Raw genomic sequence first — 11,261 nt, 5'->3', positions numbered from 1 at the left:
ATTACAAGCTGTGTATTTAGTTTTACATGTCTTTTAAACTGAACGTTCTGCAAGTTTCACCTGCAGTTCACTGACTGGACAGGCTTTAACATCATTTTATATCAAATGTTTTTGGGTAATTTTCAAAAGGAACTGCATTATAGCTGACAAAGTATGTGTAAGGTCAAATTCGTTCATGTAACATGCACTTTGGGTACTCTGCAGGCTCTCAGGTGCAAAACAGCAATATGAAAAGAAGTACAGCACACTGCCCCCTGCTGGCTGCTGCTGGTTAAACTGCTTTCACTGTTAAAGTGTAGCTTAAAGCTAGCTGTACATTTGTCTAAACATGGTGTTGCGTGGCTGGGGTTTTATCTTCAGCATTTATATTGTGCATAGATGAACTACTGTATATATATCAATAATCCCATCAGTGACCACCAATGCTAACAGCAATAACACAAACATCGAATAATATGGTTATTGATTTTAATATATTTAACATTATCAAATGTAACCATTGACGCCACTGCTAGCAGCTTACAGCATTTTCTGTACAAAATAAAAACAGGCATTCGTAGTAATTATCAAAATGTTCCAAAAACAAACAATAATTGGCTTGTTAAAGTAAAAGCATTCTGTTACATCATATTTAGAGGTATTTAAGAATTTAATGTGGAATTCTCTGGTAACTACATATAAAGACCTTGTGGTCCCATATGAGACTTGGGATACATTCAACACAGCTGGTTGGCAATTACACTAAGCCTGTGCCATGTCATCATTACAAGGTGCTACCAGGGGAGAGATATAAAGAAACACTTGTAAAAAGAACCAGAAGATTGCTGCCAACATATAAACAATTGGAAAAAAACAATAAACAAACAAACTTTTGTAAACAATCCAAACTGCAATGATCACAACTGTAAAATCAGCTGCACTTACAGTGTAACATCAAAGATGGGCTACACAGGAATCAATATTATGCTTGTGTAAGTCAGACAGCAGCTGCTCAGACAGGGTTTATCTGAACACAAGTAAACACGCAGAAGGATGTTCTTATCTCTCCTGAAGTGTAACGGACTGCCTCGTTCTCTATCAGTCTGCTGATGGCGGCTAACAGGGACTGTCTACAGCAAAACAGTGCAAATGTTAGTCAATACAAAAGTTAAACAGTAACAATAGGTTTGGATGGCGAAGGCGAATAACTACAAAATAAACAAAGTTGCAAAACTTAATATTAAATTAAGCAAAACAAATATTTTCATTCATCAGATGCGACCCATAATTGATCAGAAAAAAGTGTCAAACACAAGATGCAGTTTTCTAAAACAGAAAAACAGCCCGAGTGTTTTCACTCGTTAAATACTTAAGTTCTTAATCTAGAAAGTTTGAGAATCAAGGCGTCAAAGAAAAGCAGCTCAATGAGGTCAATTCATGGCTGACTGTTTTGGTCTGATCACTTCCTGTGACTACTGATGTTATACGTTGCAGAGGTATACAATGGCATGAAACTTGACCATTTATAATTAAAATACAATTGCATATCTACGGCTTTATTTAATTCTATTAGGACTTAATAGTTAAGTGAAATTATACTTAAGTGTTTATTCAAGCATTAAAAAAACAATGTTTACTACCATAAATAAGAAAGCAAGTGATGTTTTTTGGAGATGGTTCTCGCCCAGTTGTAGCCCTACTTCTTTTAGGGTTCTTTTAAGCATTATTTGTTTTACTAACTGATAAAGGGCAGCGTGATAGAAATGTATAATGTCTCCGTGCCATGACCCTTATATTGAAATGAATTATAATAAGTGTTCACAATGTGGAGCATCCTGTCTGAGCTGGCTCTTACTGTGAGGCCTCAGCACTCCATCTGTCTGTTGATTAGCTTGAACAAACAAATCCGACACAGAATTAGCCAAGCGTATTGTTAGCAAGAAATTCGACAGGAAGAAGACCACTGTAGCAGATCTTTCTCTTCAACCTCTGAGCTGCCTGCTTGTGACTGACAGAGTGGTGTAACCCAATATTTACCCTAACATCAACCTCTGTGTTCTGCCAGTAACACAGAAGCATCAGTTAGAGGGTGAAACCTCAAACCATTTGCCTATCTGTTGCTAACAGCCCCAGAGACAAGGCTTTGAAGTGGTGAAAAACCTTGTGTTCACTTTGGTCTTGGGTCGACTCTCAGGAGCTGAGCTTAACCCTCATTGTGTTACATCCGTCAGTACAGGGGTGTTCTAGTCAGTTTTTGAAGGCCCCGTAGCGGCTGGCTTTACTAATGAAGTTCTTGAGCAGGTCGTGGTCCATGTCTGCAAAGGCCTGGGTCTGCGTGACGGCTGTTAGGTGGTTGACGCAAAACTTGAAGCAGAACTCCTCCAGATCCTAAAAATGAAGAGGGCTGTCTGGTCAGTGCTGAGGAGAACAACTGACTAGCTACTGAGAAGGCCCCCACCACCACCAGGGTGTTTGACTGTGTGCCAGGGGCTATAAGCTTACCCGCGCCTCATACTTGACTGCAGCAGAGAGCAGTGTGACGGCGTTCTCCTCAGAAATGCCCCTCTTGATGGTTTCCTGGCACAACCTCTTCAGCCTCGTCTCTCGGTAGAACGTGGCCAAGTCTAGTAACCCTGCACACACAAGAACAACACACAGGTGAGTGTAGCACTTCTGCACAGACTTCAAAGCTTTTCTTACTGTGGTCCATGCATGGCTTACCAATAGCATCCTCTGGTGGCAGGTTAATAGTATCTGTGTAAAGATACTCCAGAAAGGCTCGGTACACCAGGTATGAGAACTGGTGAATTTCTATGGTGTCGTCGTCTGTTTCATTCAGCAGTGCACGGAAATGCTCACACCTGGAGAAGGAATAAAAGGGGCTGACTACTCACCGGTTAAAGATAGCACACCAATGATTTAGCATGTGTTAGCCTATTTAGAGTACTTAACACTAGTATTTTGATATTCATGCTGGAGTCATTAAAAAACCCTCTCCTACTTTTGAAGACCTCACACCAACATTTGAAAGTTGCATTGTCATTGTGATGTGATAGTGCATTCTACACTTACAGCAAGTATATTACCAGAGTGGAAACCACATTAAAAAAGGGCTGAAACTTGCAAAATAATTTGTATGCTCTGTCAAAATGCAAATAGATACACTGAGATACAATTGTCCATTTATTTTCATTTGTTAAATACAGTGTCAGAAGTGTGTTTGGTTGCTGTAGCTCGCTGTGTGATCAAACATTAGTCATCACTATTAGTTTGAATTAATGTCTATCGTGTTCTCTTCTATCTGAGTCACAGCAGTTTATAACCCTGAACAAATATTCAGAAACAGCTCTGGGTCTGTTTTAGCACACTGTGATTATTACTGCTACAATGCGTCAAAATGAAAATAAAATATATTAATTTATTCTTGCGATCTTACTTAAGATTCACTCTAATACACTTCCTGAGGCAGAGCAGAGGCACTTTGCCAACAACTACAGCCCACAGTCTTTTTCCATAATTGTTCCTTGTGGGCCTCGGCATTATAAATACTCATTACCATTTTTCCTTTTTTTCCCCTCTTCAAATTTCCCTCACTGTTAATCTCTGCTGCCTCAGAACACTGCCTCTCTGCCATTACTTCTCAGGACACGCTTGAACAAACGACAGAGTTTTCATTCTCTAAGTGCATCTCAAACATATCATTTGCATGTGATCTGCGTGTGCGCTAAGGTTGACGCCGCAGACAGTCTGGCTCCGTCCGACTGACAGTGCAAAAGAGCAAGGGACTGGAATGCAGATACTTTGTGGTTATAAAAAGACAAGCGGGAAACAATAGGTCTGTCTTTGTTTCCCGGTGACATTAACAGGAAAGACGAGGAAACACTGTCCCACAGATGGAGTTTAAATATAGGCAGCAAAGCCTTCAGCATGGATACCTTAAGATCATTTTTACAGAAAGATGGCTCAGTGTGTTCGTGCTCACGATGGCTGCACAATTAACCAAACATTCGGTCTTAATTTTGTGTTTCTATAATTAGCAATTATACAATCCTGTAATTTCAGAGTCAATTTCTGTTCCCCTTTATATCCCAGTGTGGTTTACCAAGCGCCTTTATTACTCATGACTCTGCACTCTGGATGTGAAGAACAAACTCATGTGACCAAAATGAAAGTCAGGATGGAGAAGCGGTCTGCTCAGGTGAGGAGGAAAGGAAATTATAGCTTAAAAAAGATATAACAGAAGAGTGCAGTGGGTCTACATCAGAGAGGAAAACCTGGAGACACTGCCTCAGCTCCTACAGGGACTGTCGCATGCATCCAAAAGTCATGCTTAATGTGGTTTTTGTATTCACGCACCATAATGAGCAAAGAAGTTTCCTCTTGTAAGCTAGTATAGTACAATTTTGTACACGTTACAGCCCAGCAGACACACAGAGGCTACCCAAAATGGCATGTGAATGGTTAGGAATTGAGTTGTTTTGTTTGTTTTTAATCAAGATTTCTATTTAATTTCCTATTTTTAAAGAAAAAAGCATATCTTTATTTAGCAAAATAAACACAAGAACCAAAAAGAACCAGTTCAAAAGTTGAGTTTGAATTTTAAGCGTCCTTATTTTCTGTACCTGATTTTCAGCAGGGCTTTGTGAACATGGATACACTTCCCATCAACCAAGAACTTCAGGTCTGAAATCTCTGGGCTGTCAAACTCCTTCTTCAAAGATTGGGCCACAGTCAGGTAGTCATCACCATCTGGAAAATAAATAAGAAAAGTATGTTTTTGTTAAGTTATTTTATAAAGAACGAATAGGTGACAAAATGTATTGTTTAATGAAGCCTGTTTCAAAGCTAGATAAGTGCTAAATACCTTGCTACATGTGTTTTACAGTCCTCTAATGACTGCGGCGTTTCAGTGTAAGGACAAAGCGCTCCTGTTTAAAGGGTCGACAATTACATTCTATATTATTAATAAATCAAATAAAAATACGTTAGACCCTATAAACATGCCTTTATGTTGTTCTCTTTGTAAAAAGAAGATAATCACAAATTTAGTTGGAGTCCCTATTTGTTCCTCTAGCATTAGACAAGTAACAAGAGACTGAATCAGATGCATTTATTACTGTTTATCACAGCACTGAGTATCTCAGTGTTAAGTGAACTGTTTTACAGAGGGATGCTTCATTAACTTAACACAATGAAGTGTAAAAACAATGACGCTCTTACAGCAACATGTTTATGCACCTCAGTCTGAGCTACGTTCAAATGAGATCAAATGGTAAAAATATGTTTGTTTGACACGGACAGGAAACAGAGTTTCCTGTTTGCTTCTTAGACCACTTCTAGGAATGTTTACCGACGACAGACATGTGTCTACAGCATGTTACAATGACTTCTTACCAGCCACAGATTAAATGTGACAATGTGGAATAGTAAAAATCATTCAGGACGCCAGGATTTACATTCCCATCAGCCCCTCTTACCCACTGAGAGGAGGTGCCACGTGACTGCTGGTGTGGCGAAGCATGCAAACACATCGTCTGTGCTGCTGAAATGGGTGAGGTGGGGGCTGGCCACAGCCTGACCCCGACACTGACCCCACATCAGAACCTGCCCGCTTTGGGTCTTGGCAGCTGACGTGTGGCTGGTGTGACATGCAGCCACCTCCACCATCCTAGTGACAAAAGCAGAAGTCAAACCTTTAAGCACTCATTATTTATAGCCTCCTTGTGCAGACAGCAGAATGAAATGACCTGGCTGATAAAGAGGCAGAACAGCATTCTATTATAATAAAATAAAAAAATTGTTTCTCTCGAGTAATAAGTCAAATTCTCATGATGTTAAACCATACATGCTTTTGAGGCATTTAACACCTAAAAAAAAGTCATCTCTGAGGATCTTGTCATGCAGCCCTCAGTGACCTGTTGTCATAGCAGAGAGGTGTCGCTGCTTATTGAGGCGGGTGAAACACAAGGTACTAACCTCTCCTTGTCTGTGTTTATTAGAGTGGGGAGAGCTTGGTTACTCTTATTGCCTGTTCCCAACTGTCCGTACGAGTTGGCTCCCCAGGCGTAAACAAACCCCTCATCTGTAAGTGCCAGTGTGTGTGCATATCCACAGGAAACCTGTATATGGAAGGAAGAGTGTAATCCAGCTGAATGTTAACGGAAAAAAATACTTAATAACAGAGATTTATGCAATGTTTCTCTTTAGGCTCTCACCTGGACAATGTTGACACCTTGGAGAGCAGCAATCCTGCAGGGGGTCTGCTGATTCCCATTATTGCCCAAACCTAGCTGTCCATTGCAATTGTAGCCCCAACCATAGATCTACAAGCAGGGGACAAATTAAACCAAGACATTGTTGGGGGATGGAGTTCTGTTTCTATGTAACTGATTCGTTTAAGTTTCTAGAAGCTTTTACCTGCAAATATACTTTAACACAATTAAAACACAACTGGAGTCCCCATTGCAAGAAAATCAGGGTAATAAATAGTTCCTAACAATCAGCCCATTTCAAAGAATAACAAAAAAAAAAAGAAAGAAAGAAACAAGTAAAAATAGTCAGTAATGTACAAACTGCTTGACTCATGAACATGTTATGTCAATATGTTATGTACAAGTATGCATTAGCCAAGGCCCTAAAGCAACAGGAAAATTTTTTTGAGATATTGCATGAGACGCATAATGGTTTTGAAGTTGTTTAAAATATTGACATAATGTCGCCATAAATAACAACTGAGAGCTGCAGCCAAAATGTGGACCCAATGAGAGCACTAATTCCCTTGTTCATGCTAAACCTCTGCAGATCGATGCGGCCCATTACCTCTCCGTTGTCCAGTACAGCCATAGAGCAGAGCTGACCGCAGGCTATGTTAACCACCACTTTGTTCTGCAGGCAGCTGCTGACCCGCCGTGGTGTTGGCTGGTTGGCAGTAGAGCCTGAACCTACTTGGCCTGAGTTGTTGTAACCCCATGCATATACCTGAACACAGAGAGAAATGTTAAAGGGCCACAGAAATAAAGACATTTACCAAAAGTAACTAAAGAACAGACGCAAGCTAGGTTACCTCTCCATCAGTTGTGAGGGCAATAGTGTGATGGGAGCCACAGGCCACCTCTGTCACTCTCTTGCTAAGGAGGTTGGTGGATACTAGGGCAGGGGTCAGCCCATGGTTGGTCGTGCCGTTGCCCAGCTGGCTGTAGCCATTATGCCCCCAAGCAAACACTTCTCCATCTACACAGAAGTCAGCAAACTTTCATTCATGTTGTCTGAGTGGTTAATATTTCATTAATGGATAGGAACCCGTTGACTTCCAATGATTTACAATAGAGTAAAGACATCTGAATAAAATGCATCATCTGTTTTCCAAATGTGAGTAAGATAAGCCCCATCACAAAAAACAGCAACCTAAAAATGCTGTAGTAAAAGTAAAAGTAAAAAGTAAATCCTTGTTTCTAATGTTTCGAGATACTGTTAAAGTTTTGTTTTTAACCTGTAACTGGAGTAAAATAAACAATATGTGAAATTTGATTGGTTGTTTTATGATTAAATTATGTAGTTGAATATAGCTCTAATTCCATGGTCAAACCTCAGTTGGACCACTAAGAGTTACAGAAAGTGTCTACTGTTTGTGTAGTTTACCCACAAATAGCAAGAACAGAACCTTTGTTCCAAAAGACACTTAACTAAGCTAAGCTAAAATGCAGCATGCAAACCTGTCTCTTGAAACAGACTAAGTGGATTTGCACTGTTTGTTTTAAATGAGGTGATTTTTGCTAGCGTATGTTCAGCAATAACACAGCGCTATTATAAAATCAGGTTTATTTGCATGTATTATCACATTGATTGTGATGTCATTCCTATGCCTCCTGGGGAAATCTCCCCTCAGGGACAAATAAAAGTTTTCTGAAACGGATTACCTGAAGTAGCGATAACCACATGTGGTCCTGTTCCATAGCTTAGGGACACAATCTTCTTTCCACACAAAATATCAATCCTGCGCGGCTCAATAGTGCTTTGAAGATCTCCGAGCCCTAAACAGCCACTGCAGTTGGTGCCCAGAGCAAACACCTGGAAAGAGCAACCATCACTGATGAAATTATTCTGTTTTTTTACCAATAATACATAAACGCTACATTCTGATGTTTACTGATAGTTACAGATACAAACAAAATATTGCCTACATGATTAATGGACTATCCCTTTCAGCATTATTCTTATCCAAAGTAAAACTACCAGTGCAACTGAAATGTAATCTTTAGTGAGATTATGTTTGCAGAATTCTTCAGCGTCTGACTTCCCAGAATGTTTGTGAGTTTTAAGTAATGTAATCTAAAGTAATGACTGTGCACACAGGAAAGGTGGAATGTTATGTACCTGGCTATTTCAAGAGAAACCCCATCTGACTGCTCCAAAACATAAACTGTTTGGGCCACAGGGACAAACACATGAGAGAGGGGAAGAGATGAGGCATGCTCAACACCTCTCCACAGGATAAAAATGGAGCTTGCTCGGGTATTAGGCCTGTATGCCTAAAGATAGCCTCATTCTATCTGCTTATCCCTGGACCTGGAACTGCAACCTGTATCGACATGAGAGTAAGAAGCCTGCAGGATTTTTATTTACACTTCTGAATTAAAAACAATCAAACTGTTATTGTGAAAGGAGAGTTTATCATGTCTCCCAACACATGTTAACGTAAACAAAAGGATTAAGGCATCCCTGCTTAAAGCCCAAGTCTTACCTCATCATTAACTGTGACATAGAGGGCTTCATTCGCAGCGCTGCCAAAGACACAAGCCTGCCGGATAAGCCGTAGTTCCTCAGGAGGAAGGAGTGCAAACACTGGCCACTTCCCCACGTCCAGCATACTACTGAGCTGTGAAACAAAGAACAACACACAGTGAAACAGATGTGCATTTAGTCTTACAGAGATTTTTAATTAAAAAAAAAGGTGTACAAAAGGTGAAAGGGTGGGAAAGATAAGAAGCAAAAAGACTGTCTTTAAAATGTGCATCTTCAGCACTGAACTTTATGAATTATTTAAAGGACGGGATAGATTCATAAGATAAAATAAAAGTCTCAGTCAAGCAGGAAGCAAGAATATGAAGTTGACATGTAAAAGACATTCCTGCTCTGGTTAATACATTTTTGATCGAATACAAATGAATGCTGCTGTTGTAGTTTTTATAAAACAGTTGTTTTACAGAACAACACAAAATTGGCTGCCCTAAGGAAACATTCTGTCTGTAGCAATAAATGCATAAAGTAAACATGAGGGTGATTTATCCACAAGGTTTTTCATGTTTCAAAACTACCCAGCACAGTCTAGAAAAGCTGGGCACAGAGCCTAGTAATGTAGACATTAAGATTAAAACACAAGCTGTTGACCGAGGTAAACCCATTAAAATGTGTTAACTGATGTAATAAATGAAGTCCACCTTAGGTCAACTCTACATCCTTCTTTGGGCTACCATATCTAAAGACAGACATAATATTTTAAGTTAAACATCCAACTCATAGGTCAGGGAAGCTGTCTTACACCATAATGTGCTCAGGGAGGTATAACCACCTAAAATAAATTGATTTTCAATTGGTTGCTTAGGCAGCTGTATTTAAAAGATTGTTAAACTTGATTTCATTATTTTCAGAGTTCAATATATGTTAATAAAACCTACTTGTCTTCATAAGTATAATTGCCCTCTCCATGCACGTCTTACATTAGCAATTCCAAGTGTCTAAACGCTCTTCAGGATGCCCTGTTTTCTTAAAGTTGCTGTTATATTTGGCAAAACTACAGTGAGTGTCTCTAAGTGAACAACTGAATGAATTCCAACACAATTCAATACTGTTGTGACATATCCAACCCTTCAAACCAACAAGTGAAGAGGATACAAACAAACAACGCAAAACAAACAGGGCGTGTTGCGTTGAAAGACTTGCAACCTGGGTTTACCAGCTAGCAGCATACACGTAGCTAATTTTGCAATTATCAGCAATAGCCTAACTGTTAAACTTTCTATAAGAAACTATTAAGCTACGTTAATTAGCGTACAGTGTTGCTGCTGAGGGGAGCCGCTAACGGTTCAAACTGTTGACGTTACCTTGCTGTTGTTCTAGCTAGTGTTTCGTCCGCGATGTCGTTTTCTAATAACTGAACACTGAAACATTGGAAAATTGTCAGAACACATATTTGTCGAATCAAGGTTCTAGTAGAATCATCTCGGCAGTCAGGTGTGACTATAGCTCCATATAAGTTACACCTTGTTCTAGTTAGCTTTAAACGCTACTCCACCGACTGACAAAAACACACCACTGCCTTACTTCCTGTAGTTAGACGGTGCGTTCACTGACAGTCGGAACTGGGAAAATCATATTTTTATCATTGGAGAAAATACCAAAGGCTCAGTATCTTTACCGAATCTTTAGTAGGTCTACACTAATAGGTCTTGTTATACTTAGTCATGGTATGTGAAGAAGTTTTCTGCATATATAAGTGCTAAGATACAATAAAAATCATTGTTTATATTGAAAATTTACAAATAATTGTGAGAAATGGATGTACAATCCATAAAACAAAATATATAATTAATAATTGTTAGCATTGCTGATTGATTGACTGACTTTATAAAAGGAATAGGTTAATGATATTCCAAACCATGATTGAGACAGGACTTGAAACATTTTATGAAAAGCCCATATTGAAAAATTGTTGTGCAGCATTATAAAATTGTATATGGTCGTATTGATTCAAGCGTCATAACAATTCAAATCCAAGACACTACTGTATTAAATTTTGACAATAAAAAATGTGTAAAATCAGAATTACACAGAATATTATATTTTGTTTGTATGTCCTCAGGTGTGCAGGAGCACTTTCAAGACTTTCAAGATGTCTCTTTGCTTACTCAAGTCACTTTGCTTTTCCTTTGCAATGACTGTTTCATAAAATAGCACTGGAATGGAATGGAAAATGGGGGTGTGGGGGGTGGGAATACTGGATATTGTACAGACCAGAGCAATACAAATGTTTTGATGGGAAATAAGACACATGCAGAAACTGTCATCAGTTTGCTCGTATGGATCATCAGGAAATTGAGCTTTGTTTTCCTTTATATTCTAAATTTCTTCTGACTAATTTGGCAAAAACACCACTGTACGACTTAATAGAGTCCAGCAGATGGAGCCATGGATAGCCTAGTTTAATGCATGATGGTGCATTTCACTTTGTATTCTTTTATGCCAAAGCTTTACTTTGACATGCTCATTTTAAATAAAGGTAAAAC

The 11,261-nt window shown here is 39.2% G+C and overlaps 1 protein-coding gene across 1 annotated transcript; it reads right to left on the bottom strand.

The window, feature by feature from the left end:
* Window positions 1-470: 470 nt before the first annotated feature.
* Window positions 471-10,280, bottom strand: rcbtb2 (regulator of chromosome condensation (RCC1) and BTB (POZ) domain containing protein 2). The gene is made up of 12 exons (XM_069668278.1): window positions 10,080-10,280; window positions 8,720-8,854; window positions 7,896-8,046; window positions 7,043-7,209; window positions 6,799-6,957; window positions 6,195-6,302; window positions 5,956-6,098; window positions 5,457-5,647; window positions 4,602-4,728; window positions 2,701-2,840; window positions 2,482-2,612; window positions 471-2,367 (listed from the first exon to the last, which is right to left on the bottom strand). Exons 2-12 carry the CDS (start codon window positions 8,843-8,845, stop codon window positions 2,227-2,229), a joined length of 1,584 nt encoding a protein of 527 aa, XP_069524379.1. The 5' UTR covers window positions 8,846-8,854; window positions 10,080-10,280; the 3' UTR covers window positions 471-2,226.
* Between the last annotated feature and the right edge of the window lie 981 nt (window positions 10,281-11,261).

Source organism: Semicossyphus pulcher, unplaced genomic scaffold (genome assembly GCF_022749685.1).
Source record: "Semicossyphus pulcher isolate SPU_LCO1_2020_fin unplaced genomic scaffold, fSemPul1.0.p SCAF_19, whole genome shotgun sequence".
Lineage (NCBI taxonomy): Eukaryota > Metazoa > Chordata > Actinopteri > Labriformes > Labridae > Semicossyphus > Semicossyphus pulcher.
The sequence above is the reverse complement of the archived record's forward strand: the minus strand, read 5'-3'. Positions and strand labels throughout refer to the sequence as shown.